This window comes from Hipposideros armiger, unplaced genomic scaffold (genome assembly GCF_001890085.2).
Source record: "Hipposideros armiger isolate ML-2016 unplaced genomic scaffold, ASM189008v1 scaffold_696, whole genome shotgun sequence".
Classification (NCBI taxonomy): Eukaryota; Metazoa; Chordata; class Mammalia; order Chiroptera; family Hipposideridae; genus Hipposideros; species Hipposideros armiger.
In genome coordinates, this window is record NW_017732046.1 from 357,102 (window position 1) to 373,392 (window position 16,291).

The 16,291-nt window shown below is 35.7% G+C and overlaps 1 protein-coding gene across 4 annotated transcripts in view; it reads right to left on the reverse strand.

Annotated features, from left to right (window-relative positions):
* Positions 1–16,291, reverse strand: part of BTBD8 (BTB domain containing 8) — a 77,915-nt gene that overhangs the window by 52,367 nt on the left and 9,257 nt on the right. For 2 of the 4 annotated variants that reach the window (XM_019626993.1, XM_019626996.1), the window contains exon 4: positions 8,954–9,071. The exons of 1 other annotated variant lie outside the window; for it this stretch is intronic. In XM_019626993.1, the coding sequence (XP_019482538.1) occupies positions 8,954–9,071 (118 nt within the window). Of the gene's footprint in view, positions 1–7,505; positions 7,522–8,953; positions 9,072–16,291 lie in introns of those variants that run through there. One more of the 4 variants, XM_019626995.1, reaches the window with a different exon arrangement.

Below are 16,291 nucleotides of genomic sequence, written 5' to 3' on the forward strand. Positions count from 1 at the left end.
GTAGAGGCCTGACCACCGCATTGTATTTCTGAAACTGATGTTGAATAATACTGTATGTCAACTATAATTATATATACATATAACCTCGGGACACAGAGTAGAGTGTGGGAACGGATTCAATGGAATTGTAATAGATAAGCATGATATCGGGGGTGGGAGGGCAGTGGATGGGGGGAGGGGGGTTGTTACTTTGTGAGGGTGAAAAGGGTAAGTATTGCATTGTTCTGTACACCTGAAACTAACAATAAAAAAATAAAAAAAATTAAAAAAAACATAGACTATAACAAGAGACAAAGAAAGACATTACATAATTATAAAGGGACCAATCCAACAAGAGGACATAACCCTTGTAAACATTTACACACCCAACATAGGAGCAACCTAAATACATAACGCAAATATTGATGGGCATAACGGGAGAGATTGACAGTAATACATCATAGAAGAGGACTTTAAACTCCATTGACACCAATGGATAGATTATCCAGACAAAAATATTAACAAGAAAACACTGGCCTTAAATGACACATTAGACCAGATGGATTTAATTGATATTTTTAGAATATTTTATCCAAAGCAGCAGAATAAACACTCTTTTAAAGTGCACATGGAACATTTTCTAGGATAGATCACATATTAGGCCACAAAACAAGTCTCAATAAATTTAAGATTAAAATCATATCAAACATCTTCTCCAATCACAATGGTATTAAACTAAAAATTACAAGAAGAAAACTGAAAAACATACAAACACATGGAGGCTAAACAACACGCTACTAAACAAAGAATGGGTTAACAATGAGATTAAAGAAGAAATAAAAAATACCTTGAGACAAATGATAATGAAAACACATGACCCCAAATTTATGGGACACAGCCAAAACAATTCTAAGAGGGAAATTCATAGCAACACAGGCCTACTTGAAGAAACAAGAAAAATCTCAAATAAACAATCTAACTTTACACCTCAAAGAACTAGAAAAAAGGAACAAAGCCCAAAGTGAATAGAAGGAAGGAAATAATAAAGATGAGAGTGGAAATAAATGAAATAGAGTCTAAAAAAAACAATACAAAAGATCAATGAAACCAAAAGTTGGTTCTTTGAAAAGATAAACAAAATTGATAAACCTTTAACCAGACCCATCAAAAAAAATACAGGACCCAAATAAATAAAATCAGAAACAATGCACATTGTAAATCCTAGAGTAACCACTAAAAAACCCCCAAAAATCACACACATGCGTGCAAGACACACACACACACACACACACACACACACACACACACACAATATATATATAGCTAATATGCCAATAGTGAAAACAAACTGAAATTTAAGAAAAAAAAATTAACTCAGTTAATACAAAAAAGGGAAGGAAAAGAGAAAAAAAAACAAAGAGAACAAAGAAAAAATAAAGAGAAGTTAAAAGTAAAAGATGAAAAAAGATACAACATATAAACACTAACCATAAAAAAGCTGGAGTGGGATGATTACTAGACTTATTGTGGTGATCATTTTGCAATATATACAAATATCAAATCATTGTGTTTTACACCTGAAACTAATATCATGTTATACATCAATTTTATACCTCAATTAAAAGAAAATGAAACAGGAAAGCTGGAGTGGCTCTATTAACATCAGACAACAGACTTCACAACAAGTAACATTACTTGGGGTAAAGAGTGATATTTCATAATATAAAAATGGTTAATTATCAAGAGAAAATAATAATCCTAAATGTATGTGTACCAAATAAGAAATCTTCAAAATACATGAAGCAAAAGCTGATAGAACTGAAGGGAGAAACAGAAAAATTCACAATTATACTTAAGAGACTTCAACATTCTTCTCAGTAATGAACAGAACAAGTAGACAAAAAAATCAGTTAAGGGTATGGAAGGCTTCATCAAAACTATCAACCAATGTGACATTTATAGAACACGCCATCCCAGTATGCCAAAACACATTCTTTTCAAGTACATAGGGAACATTCACTACGACAGATCATGTTCTGAGCCACAAAACAAGTCTCAATAAATTTAAATGAACTAATATAGAATATGTTCTCTAACCACAATGGAATTACACCAGAAATCAATTATGGAGAAATATCTGGAAATTTCTCAAATCTTTGGAAGTTAAGCACACATCTAAACTATCTATGGGTTAAAGAAGAAATCAAAAGGAAAATTAGAAAATACATTTACTCTAATAAAAATAAAAATACAATATACCAAAATTTATGAAATGTAGTTAAAGCAGTACCTAGAGGTAAATTTTTAGCTTTTAAATGCTTATCTTAGAAAAGGGAATGGTTTCAAATCAATGACCTAAGATTCCATTTTAAGAGATTATATAAAAAGCAGCATAAATCACACTTGAAGTAAACAGAAGGAAGAGAAAAAGTAATAGAATCTAATATCAAGTGAAATATTTAATTCACTAAATTTGCTATGGAATTTTTATTTTTCTATAAAAGAGGACAAAGATAGTAATCTTAGAGTATGATTAAGCCTATATAAACAGATCAAAAATACTAAGCAGTCTACTATTCTTTCCTCAAGCATGGAAAGCTAAAACTTTTAAAAACATTTTCAAATTATAAAAATAATTTATACTTGTAATAGACTCCAATACACAATCTTAAAAGTGAACATTTTAAGTCCTCTCCTTGTTTACTTTAATTCCACTCTATACAAACAACCACTGTTAGTTTAGGGGCTATCCTGGCAGAACTTTGTCTATGGCTGACTTTTCTAATACACTGATTATGCTGAATTTTAATATATACAATCGATTCGATCCTCTGTACTTTATTCTTTATTTCTATATCAATCTCAGCACAAAACATAGTACCTGGCATATAATAACTACTCACTAAACAATTCTTAATTAAGACTACTATTAGAATTCTATCCTTCCATCTATTTACTATGCCACTTGGTAAAGATATATAAGTACATAGCATATCATGATTTACATGTATAAGTATATAGCATATCATGATTTACATGTGTGGCAAGTCACAAGGATGCCTCTCTCTGATCTTTATCTGTATAACTGACCTATAGCCCTAGCAATATCACTTTTAAATCTATACTGCATTGGTCCCAAGGCCACCTTCTCACTGGCTGTTCCCTGCTAGTGACTGAACACATCAGGGATACTAAAGCAGGCCTATTCCTGGGAGACAGGGCCCATTCTGATGGGTGACTTTGGCTTGGGAACTTTCCAACAGCCTGTCGAAGTTTCTTCAGAACCGCACTGCAGTCTAAGATGCTTCTGCCCAAGCTTCCTTCCTTTCCTTTCTCCTTCACTCCAGGTCAAATCAACACTGCAGTTTAACAGCTCTCCCACTCATCTCTGGATTTCTTTCCATGTTCTTTCACAGGCATTTACCCTAATAAACTTCTTGCAGGTCTAACCCCATCTTTGTGTCTACTTCCCAGAAGACTTGAACTAACACAGCATGCTAGCTATTTCCATCCAAGTAAGAATAAAAGCATCTGAGGCTTAAACAGATACCCTGAACTTAAGGCAGAAACTTAGGAAACATTCCTATTTAATTAGGATACAAACCTCAGTTTAAAAAATAATGTTGTAGATGGCATGGTCTATTAAAAATCTTTGCCAGATTTTTCATTTTCCAACATGCCAAAAACTATTTTCTCCTTTTGATTAAATTTAATCTCAACTGACAAGGCTGCTTTTGGCTCTGTTGCGATGCCCTAATTTCCCCCTTGCTCTTGCTTTAGTGCATTGCTATTCAGTACTTCCTGATGTTAACTGAACTAGATTCACTACTCCAGGCAGAATAATGGCCTGAATTAGAAAAGTTCTAAAGACGGAATTTTTTACTAGGACCAATTTTTAAAATACTCTTGCTCCAAAAAAATTTTTTCCCTTTTAATCCACATAATAAGGGATAAATCCAGAGTAGTGAATCCTTCTTGGAGCTGTCACTATTACACACTCTACTTCTTCACAAATATTTTAGAGAAAATAAACTTTAAAAAACGAAAATTAGCTTTCTCTTGAGACATCCATTTTGACATCCATTGACTACAGCTTTCAAAGGATTAGCCTTTTCTAAGTTAAAAAAGTTATTTGTAAAGTGTGCTGGATGCCCTATTACATAACACAATTAGTTACTTGGTTAGTCAAAAAAAATCAGGAAAAAAATTTTAAAATAACTTGTGTATATCACAATCATTTTATTCTAACTTAAAAATAAATATGCATTTAGTCACAAGTCTTTCATCATAAGGTCAATCTTTCTTTTTTTTAACATAGGTTCATTGATTGGAGCCTCATATTTCTTGCAAAAACTATATCCATATATGCTGTCTATGATTTTTAGTTCTAACTACTCTAAGGTGAAGAAAAAATTAAAACTTTTGGGAAGCAATCTGAAGTATAGAATCATTTTAGATTTTTATAACTTCCTCTCAAACTTTTATATTGTTTCATCTATACTGAATTTAATAGCAATTTTTAAAGTGCCTCTCCTTTATTATATCTTTCCAAAACGTTTACTTCAGTTTTCACTGGAATAGTAACTCTTTCTTTCCACACTTCATATATCATTGGTTTATATTTCATTAAGTTATGCCATCAAAATAATAAATTCAAATGACATTAGAAAGGTTTAGTAACAAACTCAAGTGACTCTTGAAAGACACAAACCCCAAAATAGGAATGGAAATGTATAGGTATACTAGAGAATGGCCTCCTAAGCCTTGAGGATTCTGCCTAAAATGTTAGCATATTCTGTAGAGAATATCTAAAGAGTAGGTTTAGTCAAGTTCAGTTAAGAAGCTTCCACTATAGGTAATTTGTTTCCCTTCCTTTTGCTTTGGTTCTCCATTGCAACGGCCCTCAAAAACCTATGGTACCAAGAAATGTCAACTTTTTTCCCTCTATTGTTCCTGTATCTAATTTATCATTACTTTAAATCTCTCAAGTGGACAGCGTTGACCACTTATCACTAATAAAGTAATTAGTATTAAGATGTCAGTAACTCACTTTATTGCATGGTAATTTAGAATTTTATTATAATTATTTCATTAAAGTTTCTTGGCAAACCTAGTAAGATAAGGAAGAGCAAACTTTTTCTATAAAGGGACAGACAGTAAATATCAGACAAAAATATAGGTTTCTGTTGCATATCCTGTTTTTTGATGTTTTATATAAAAAGGGACCATTGATTAGATTTGAGCCATAGTTTGCCAAGCCACACTATAAGATATGGTAGGGTAGGCAATAATGTGCCTCCCTTCCAGATATCTAATACATATTTATAGCAACTAACATTTACTGAAAGCTTACAATGTGCCAGGTATTGTGCTAAGTGTTTGTGTGCATTATCTGATTCAATCCTCACAGCTATTCTATGCTCTAATTACTACTGTTATTCCTTTTATAGATTAAAAAAATTCAGACTTAGAGAGATTAAGTAGCTTCCCAACCATTTCATAAATGGTGGAATCAGAAAGGCTGACTTCTGAATTATTAAACTATATGCTTTTGAAAAAGCTTTCAGCTGATTAACCAAAAATATATATAGCTAATTAGTGGTAGAGCCCAGACTAGAAGATTGACCTTCTGACTCAGTGCTGATTTAGTAAATATTCAAAGAAATCTAGATTTTAAGAGAGATTTGACAATGTTTTAGCTCAATGAATGAATACCTAATGGTATAATAACAGGTACTGAAAAGAAAGGTATTTTAGAAGGGATACCAGATCAGGAATGTTGCAAAGCTAAAATTAGGAATCACTGCTCTGCTTTTTCAATAAAGCAGCACAAGAGAATCTTAACTGTGGAACATAGAAATGCAATAAATAAATCATCCTTACAATGTAACGTTCCATTTCTCTCAGAAAACACTAAAATGATAAATAACACTATAAAATGGGAGATCAGCAATAGAGTGGGTCAGGCAGATAGATACTAAGGGGTAGGCTGCAGATGACAGGAAGAAATACAAGCAGGGAGAAATGTACAATATCCAGGTGATTTTCATCTGGTGATTGAGAGCAATTCAGGCAGATAGTACTGTTACAAAGTCCACAACAAGAGATAATGTGTAGTAGTGTCCCAGGAAGCAATACTCAGAAAAGTAGTAACATAACTAACAAATGGGATCAATGAACTCTAATTGGTCCTCCTTTCATTATAGCCTCCCTCTCTCCAGATAAAAAGAGCTCTCTTCATTTCCCCTTTGAGCAGAAGTGTTGGAGATAAACATGGACAAAGATGTGGGAAGGGGTGGAGAAGTGTGCTTCTGAGAGGGAAAAGTCTGTGTAGATGAAAAAAGAGTAATAAATGTGACTTTCCCTGGAGGCATAATGCTATCCCATTCCTCCTTGGATTGGAGGAAAATGCAAGTGATTCAAACCACATTTCTCGGCTTGCCCCACATAAGTAAAGGGCACACAGGCTGTTGTACCATCTATACAAAAGCTTGTATCAAAGGCCTATCACCTGGATGATAATGGCAAACACTTATGTAGTACTTACTATGTGCCAGGTACTGTTCAAAATACTTTAAATGTAATAAGTGATTTAGTCCTCACAATCACCCTGTGATTCCCCGTGTTTCATAAGGACACTGATGCAGAATGGTTAAATGTCTTGCCCAAATTCACACAGCTCAAAGATGATGGAGCTAGAATTCCAACCCAGGCAGACAGGGTCCACACACAGTTCACACACTCTTAACTACTCTGTTATAAATGACTTCTTTGGCTTAATTTTGCCACCACAAGCAAGTGACTGGTATCAGACTGTCTTGCAGCATACAAAGGGCTCCAGGCATTGGGCTGGGGACCAAGATGAAGAATGGAGTGAGCAACTAGCAACTGGAGAGAATCTTGGAAGAACTGGGATGTTGAGTAAGGAACTTGAGCATGAGAGGGAGACAGTCAAAGAAGAAACTACCTCATTACCATACCAATTTGGACATATTAAACTAGCAAACTAAACTATTCTAAAATTTGAGACCTAAACTGAAGGTAATTCTGTTCATAAATCCTGGTTGTTGTGAGTACTTGATCTTTCAATACATGAGTACATATAATTTAAAAATTAAAGCAGCCATATTACAAATAGATTTTTAGCCACACTATTAGGATATATGCTGACATTGATCATTTAGAACAAGAAATAATTCAGAAATTTCTGGTGTTGGGCTTTAGGCTACATTACATCAATATGTGTTTTCAGAACTAATGACACAATATTCCTCGAACTGAATAATAAAGTTCATATGTACTAAACAGAGATGTTCAAGTTTGGACTAGGAAGGTAATCTTGGGATTAGAATCTGCCATTGTAACTCACATCAGGACACTAACAACAAAGTAGGAAAACTTAAGCCAGATCTTCTTGAAACATATCCTCAGTAAATTGCCTTTCTAGTTATTATAAGTTTATTTTTTGTTGCTAGGTGGACAAAATAAACCAGAAATATGAGCAAGAGATGTCCTGGAATACCAACCTAATATTCTAGATCCAGTTCCTAAAACACAGTCCATTGTCAGGCAGCACACAGAGGGAGGCCAAACACAGACACTATTTGAGGATATATTGCAAATGGTCATAGGGTCTTGCTTTCCCTGTATCACAACAATAGCCTTAGGGCTCTATAAGTAGAACTTTGGTAGGATGCCCATATGGTTTCAAGGAAAACCTGGACACAAAATAAAATTTAATTAATTAAAAAAAAATTGTACTGCCCTCTCCCTCCCAACACACACACACACACACACACACACACACACACACACACACACACAGAGAAAATGAATTGGGAAACATATAATATACATCCATGGTATGGAAAATATATTGATAAATCTGTATTACACGCTGTATTTTCTTATACATAATACAGATTTTATAAAAATTAGGAAAATGTGTATGTGTGTATACACATAATTAAAAATATATATTCCCAGAGAGAAAAGTTCAAATTCTGAATGGTAAATACTCTGATTGAAACTGGCAATCCTAGAGTTTAGCAATATACTGCTGTCAATTAACTGGCAAAACCAGAATGAATTCTGAAAGCACAAACGCCACTACTATTTGGCTTGGTGGATTCCTGAAATCCAAACCGCACTGCTAATATTTTTAAGGCTGTGAACCTATGGACCTGGAAGACTGCTTGCAAATATCTGGGTCTTCCTTTTCAGGAAACCAGAGTAACTTATCAACATTCCATTTGAAACACAGAGGGAAGGAGAACTATCTGGGTTCCGCAGTTTTCTGGATCCAATTCTAGTCCATTGTGAAACCCAGCTGTACTTCTTTCCCTTGAATTCCAACAGAAAATCTGTATTTCTTATTAAAATTTTTTCTTCTTTTAAGCAGATTTTAGTTACTTGCAAAAAAGAGCCTGACCAAAACAGGCAGCAGGCTTTAATTTGAAATCTAAAAGCCTGGAATGGCTAAGTAACCCAATTGTAAAGCAGAATAATGATTTTTTAAAAGTGCACTGAAATATTAAACCTCCTAATCAATGCTATTCATGAGAATCACCCATTTTGAATCAATGACTTTGAGCCAAAATGCATTCAGAGAAAATACATGCCATTCATGTAGAAATAAACATTTTTCAATACTATAAAAACTGCATTTAATTACATTTTCTGTGACACTGGCTTTCAAACCTATTTTAGGCAACAGAATATTTTCTTCTAATGAAATCGTAGTTCATGCCCAATGCAAAGCATAGATCTGCTCTGGCTGAAGTATGTACACGTGCCTGAGTAGGGATGTGTGCATGTGTGTACCTGCCTGATGGCCACCCTGTTCCCTGTCAGGGACCCCGAGGCATCACCATGTGAATCAGAGCTTGAAAGCCACTGTGTCAGAAAAAGACAGCCACCCTTTTACACTTTACTGTCACAAGCAAGACACCAAATCAATCACATGCCTATTTACCTGTGAGCTTTAAAATTCTTTCCATCAACATAAATATCAATATCTGGGTAACAATGTTTCACGTAAAGTTTCAATAAATCTTCTCCTAATTCAGATGCAGGTTCCAAGTCATAAATATCTTTAAAAGAGAAAAACAAGACTAAAAAATAGTTTCTTTAATATTATAAATACCTAAAATATTAATATTCTAACATTAACAAAAGATTTTTCCACATAGTTATTTTGATTAGCTACTGAAAGAGAGCAATTGTGACTGGAATATTTAAGTGATAAAGTAAAAATAAAACATTTTAAAATCATCTATATTTTCTACTTTGAAATATATATTTTCACTTATATTTAAATATAGATATACCTTTAAAAACAGACATATATTTAAATATAGGTAATATTATCACAAAATTATACACCAAAATTGAAGCCACTGCATGAACATCTGACTTAGAAAGTTAGAAAATTTTCCAATTCTGGTGTTTTTCACTACTTAATTCCTTCCTGTTCCTAAATGTATGGCTGGAATGATCTGTGAACCAACAGAAATTCAGCTGAAATCAACAGGATCTATAGAGCACTTATAGTATGAGTTTAGTACTACTTGTATAAACACAGTATGGAGAGATACAGAAAATAAATACTTAAAAAACTCTCCGCTTCAAAAGATTAACAATGTAGATTGTGGGAAGTGAATACAAAACATGCGTATAGAAAGAGAAACAGCGACCAGTACCAAAGTGCGGGCAGTCCTGGAACTTTCATCAGAATCTGTGAAGTAGATGGGTCGCCGGGGAGAGATTCCCACTAACCAAACTTACACATGTGTTTATTTGTAAACCAGAATGCCAATACTGGCTCTACTATCAAGAATCCAAGAGACCCAGAATCCAAACACTACTCAGCATCTCCACTGCTACCACTCTAGCCCAAACCACCATCACCTCTCATTTGGACTTCTACTGGAATTTCCCAACAGGTCTCCCACTCCTGACCCCCACAGCCTATTTTTAACAAAGCATTCAGAGGCGTGTTTTTAAAATGTAATTCAGATTATGGCCCATCCCAGTTCAAAACCATATGGCTCTCTCCATTTCTTTTAAAGTAAAAGCCAAAGGCTTACACAGGCTTATCAGGCCCCACAACATCTGGCTCCTCATTCATTCCCTCTCTCACCTCATTGCCTACTCTTTTGCTTATTTCCACATTAAACTTTTTCTCATTCCTTCAAATGGCAGGTTATGTTCCCATGTTAGGATACTTGCACTGCCATTTCTTCTGCTTTGAACATTCTTATCGCAGATATCCACTTGGCTAACTTTCTTCCTACTTTCAAATTTTGTCTAAATGTCACCTTTTCAATGAGGCTGACCCTGACCACCCATCCATCTAAAATTGCAACTCTTATTACTAGCACTGTGTTGGGGAGGAAAAATTTTACTCTACCCTTCTAGGTTCCTTTGGCTGGTCTAATAATTAAATCGACATGTGATAAGTTAACAAGAGAAAATAACCAAATTTATTACATACATACATATGGGAACCCCACATACATGAGAGAGTCAGAGACCCCATACACATGACAGGTTCAGAGACAGAAAGGTAAAATGAAGTAAAAATGACATCCTGAGCTAAGGAATGAGGTAAAGTGTCTGGAGCTGCAGAGGAGAGAACAGTAACTCACGGAAGATAAGAAAAACAGACATTTAGTAATTAGATGTTTGCCCTGCCATATGAATAAGTCATACAGTGATTTCTGATAAAAACTCTTATGGAAAAGAGTTTTAATTATTTAAATTTAATTTAAATTATTTAAGGGAGAGGTACAAATTTCTCTGGAGTCCATAGGGTCTCACTTGCCTTCAGCTCAAAATAAACCACATGCCCAAGTGGCACATCTTGGGGAGGCCTGTTCTGAATCCCTTCAACTCCCAACCTCCACCTTCTCTGACTTATTTTTATTATAAGATGTCACTTTTTAACTTCTTACTACGTTTATTATCTATCTCCACCCCACCTTACATTTTCTAATTAAAATGTAAGTTCCAAAGGGCTGGAAGTCCACTGTAGTCATTGAAGTATCTCTTAAACCTATAACAGTGCCTGAGACATAGCAGATCCTTAATACATATCTGTTGAATAAATTAATGTATCAAATACTACATAACAAAGATTTTTGAAGGGAAAACATAAAACTGTAACCAGAATTAGGCAGGGAAGAAGAGACATCTTACTATTTCTAGATACTCCTATAGAAGACTTAAAGCACATAAATTAATGGGAGATACCAATGAGAAATGGTCTCCATTTTGATGATTCAAAGATCAAGTCTGATTTTTGACACAAAGGAAAAATATATTTCTCAAAAGAAAACCAAGTTAATTTGATAGATGAGTCCCATTTATGTATCTCAAGTCCCATTTATGTATTCAAATAACCTACTGAACTTGAATATGTCACAGTGTGGTATAATAAAAACATATATTTGGTCTATGTCCTTAGTTCCTGGAACAGAGCTTCTAAAACTCTTGAAATTTCCTAAGTTATAGGAGTGTCCTTATATATTTATAAACCAGAAGTGAAATACAGTAACAAACTCCTTTCAACCACATCTCAGTTTATGCTAAAGAGGTGATGCAGGGTGGGGCCCCTAGATGGCCTCATGATGGGGACTGGTCCACCAGAAAGACCAAACATGTGATTAGAAAGTGGAAACTTTCAGTCCCACTGTCGCCTCCACCTCCTCCACCCACAGGGAGTGAAAGGAGACTGGAGATTAAGTTATAAAAACTCTTGAACAATGAGAGTCAGAGAGCTACTGGGTGGATCAACACACTGACATGTTGGCAGGATGGTGTACTCTGAGAGAGAATGGATATTTGTTCTGTATACTGTCCCTTCCCCCACCCCCATACCTCACTCTATGCATCTTTTCCATTTAGTTTTTCCTGAGTATATCTTCTATAATAAGCCAAATATTATAAATGTAAATAAAATGTTTTCCTGAGTTCTGTGGGCCATTCCAGCAAATTATTAAACCTTCAAGGGTAGTGGTCATGGGAAATCCCAAATTTGTAGTTGTCGGGCACAAGTGTGGGTAGTAAAGTGTGGGTAGACCATAATATGTCACCCCAAAACGTATAGCACTTTGGCATAGGAGTATTTTGAGCTAAAGACAATTGAGAACCAGCAAATGTAGGGAAAGTCTTTATCTCCCTTTAAGTGCTAAAATATAAATTTTCCCTTTTGTAAAGAAAATTTACATTTATAAAGAAATTTACATTTGTAAACATATCTCCTTAGAAGGAAGAAATTATTTTCATCAGTTGACTCATCTACATAACAAGACAACCTTTATTTACCATACATTTTCTCCCCTTACCATCCCAGAATTTGCCTCCATTACTCAGTAGCTCAAAACTTTTTTCTTTTGTTTAGCCTAAAATGATACATCAGCCTCAATCATCTGGCCACCTCCTCCAGTCTCTATCTGTAAAACTCCTAGTGCAAAAGTAAGTACGTAATGAAAACTTTTCCCCCCTCCCATTTATCTGTCTTATTTCAGTTTAATTCTTAGGCTAGCCACAGAATGTAAGAGGGTAAAAGGAACTCTTCTCTCTCCTAGAGTAGCCTTTTTGTGGCTAGCATCTGAAGTAGGGGCAGTCTTGTAGGACTACACCTTTAATATGTGGGGCCTGTGCAAACTCTGGATAGCTAGTGTCAGAATTGAATTTTTGGATACTCAGTTGGTGTCGGAGAATTGGTTGGTAGGTGGGAAAAAAATACACACATTTGGTATCGGGAGTGGTGCCAGAAGAAAAAAACACATCACAGAAAACCAAAACTCAATGTTCCTCAACCTGAAGTCACCATTACATTCCACCCTAAACTTGGTCTGTTTATGTTCTTTAAGTCTGCAAAATAGTACCATCCAAACTCCTTAAAATGATCTATGGGTAAGGTGACCATGTCTTGGTTTGTTTGGGAAGTCCCAGTTGATGCCTGTTACCCCAGAATAATTATCAACAGCAATAATAATTTTTTACCTTTTACTCTCTCAAAAGGGGTTCCAGTTTGTACAATAAAATATAAGGTTATCCTTTACATAAGGCTCTTCACAATCTGGCTTCTGCTTATATCTCCAGGCTCATCTCTTACTGTGACTGTTCCTGTCCTCCACTCTCACAACAAACCACTTCCAGTTTTCCAAATATGCTATGTACCTGGCTCTCTCTGTCTCCAGGCATGTTGTTTCTTTTGCCTGGAACACTCCCTTAAGCTTTTTAGCCTGGTTAATTCCTACTGTTTCTTTTGGGATTCAGTTCAGATATCACTCCCTCCACACAGCTTTCTCTAGAAGCCTAAATCCAGGTTACATATGCCCTATTTATGTCCTCATCACACTTTGTACATAACCCATCTATCTCCTGCTAGACTGCAGGACAGAAACACTGTTTTGTTCAATCTGAAATCCTCCAAACCTAGCACAAAGTTGATATTCAATTAAATAATGTGATGAGCAGTATGGCATTGTAGGAACAAACAGCAAGTGCAGAAACACAGAGGAGACAAAATATAGTTCTTCGGGGGAAATGCCAAGTAATTCATTAAGATAAGAGCTCAAGAGGTACGAGGGGGTTGTGAAGACAGGAGGCAGCAGAGTTCTAGGCAGGAGCCAGTTTGAAAACTCCCTTTATATTACAGGAAAGAATTTGAGATTTATATCAAGGCTATGGGAGACTACTGAAGAATTCTAAGAAAGGGAGTGCCATGATCATACTTGCAATTAACAAACATTGTTCTATATGATTTAAATGGAGGGTGGCACAACGAGAGGCTTGGGATGCAAATTCTCAAGGAAGAACCCAAGTCCTAAAATAAGGAAATGGCAGGAGGATAAAAAAGGAAAGTATTTAAGAATATTTAGGGGAGGCCAGGTGGCTTAGTTGGTTAGAGTGCATGCTCTGAACAACAAGGCTGCCTGTTCAATTCCCATATGGGCCAGCGAGCTGCACCCTTCCCCACTAGATTGAAGACAACGACTTGAGCTGAGCTGCTGCTGAGCTGCTGGTGGGTGGCGAGATGGTTCAGTTGGTTAGAGTGCGTGCTCTTAACAACAAGGTTGCCGGTTCGATTCGTGCATGGGATGGTGGGCTGAGTCCTCTGCAACTATTGGGCTGTCGGAAAAATCATGACGTATTTTTTCTGTTTTTCGTTGCAAAAATGCGTCATGACTTTTCCAACAACCCAACAGACTGAAAACAGCGACTGGACTTGGAGCTGAGCTGTGCCTGCCACAACTAGACTGAAGACAACCACTTGACTTGGAGCTGATGGGTCCGGTAAAAACACACTGTTCCCCAAAAAAGTTTAAAACAAAACAAACAAAAAAAGAATATTTAGGATATAAATCAACAGACATGGTCATGAATTGAATGAAGGGTAAGAGAATAAATGAGTAGAAAGACAGTGAAATAATTCACAATGATGGAGTATTTAAGAAAAGAGCTGGTTGGGTGAGGCAAGTGATTGGGTCAGTTTGAAACAGGTTAAATTTTGAGATTTAAGGTACATTTAGACAGATCTATCTAGTCAATGGTTGGATATGAAGCTCAAAAAAATTGGAGAATACCAATTATTTAAACAGCAGAAAGATGATGTGCCAGTGAAGGAGACTAAGGAGTGGCCAAAAAGGAAAATCTAAAGAATACAGGGTCATAGAAGACAGAGGGAGTTTCAAGGAGTGCAGCATTGACAGTATGAAAGACTGCAAAGAAGTGATTAAGATGTGAATATCAAGTGCTTGTTAAACTGGTAAACATGGGGATTTTCCATGGAGTGATGGAGAAAGTAGTTAAAAGGCAGGGGGTTGAGGGGTACAAGAGCTCTTTTCACTTAAACTTACAACTTGTTTGGCCACTTTAATGGGTTACAGTGGGGCCATGGCCGAGCTTTAGACTAGAGGCAGGAAAAATGGGTATCAAATACCAGCTCTGCCCCCTGCTCTATCTGTGTGACCTTAGGAAAGTCCCTTATACTCTCTGAGTCTTAGAGTCCTATCTATTAAATCAGTCTGTAACCACTTATATCTTAGGGTTATCTGAGACTAAGGGAGATAAAATATATGAATGGATCTATCTCAAGCCTAGAACAGACATTCAGTCATTTACCATAATTAGGTATGGTGAATGTATAAAATATAAGAGGAATCTAACTGAGCTTAAATCACTTCGTTATTGTTATTGCACTAAATATCAATAATAAAATCCTTTAGTTAACTGATACTTTTATATACATTCAATTCTGCTATAGCACTTGTTTTAAAAACATAAGTTTGATCCAACATAATTGATATATTAGGGAACAATCTAAGCATGATGTGAAATTTTCATTTGCTTAGGTGAAGTTCATCTAAGAGAAACACTAGGTCAATGCAGAAAACTGCACTAGCTGAACTGAGCCATATAAGACTGTACAAAACACATATAAATGCCTAAAACAAACACCAGATACCTCAGTTCACTGCAAATGTTATGACCCATCCATATCTGGTGTTACAAATTCCCATCTGATTTTAGATGGATTTCACCCAACTGTTGGGAGACCATTTTCTCTGAATATATTTATGTTTCTGTATGATCTGGCCTTTCTGAGCAGAACACTGGAAAATTTGGATAAAGGATGATTAAACAGCAAACATACTTCAGTAACTAGAGATAATGTGATGCTCCAGAAAGATGCAGAGACTTTCCTCCCCACCCCTACCAAGCCATTTCCTTATACTCCAGAGTAGTGAAGCTACCTTGCCCTCCCCTCACAAGTGAAGATTTATTTACCTTCCAAAGTAAAGGTCTGTCTCTCTCTCTCTGCTTAGGAGGATTGGCAAATCTTCCAGAAGCCTATAAAATCTAATTTCAGTGTTCTCCTACGGTGTAATCCCACTGCATGTGAAGGGTAACATCAGGCCCTCACCACATAGCCTCATGGGAATTGGAGCAGGAACTGACACGAAGATGCTCTGTAAGTAATAAACAGTTTGTTCTCTGATCCAGAGATCTTGAGTTTCCTGTTAGAGTATTTACTATATCTATATATTTATATCCTTAAAATCCTCCTTCCACCAATTCACAATAACTCACAAGCTGCAACCCCTGAAATAACCACTTCCACAAACAAACTAACGGTCTTTTTCAAGGCCACATGCCATATTTATTATGGTATTTATGTATTTCTTAACCATTTAACATGTTTAAAACTATGTTACCATTTTTATTGGGTTTCTATCTTTTTAAAATGTGTCATGAAAAAATTTTTAGTAATTTTTTGCGTCATGACAAAAAGTAATGG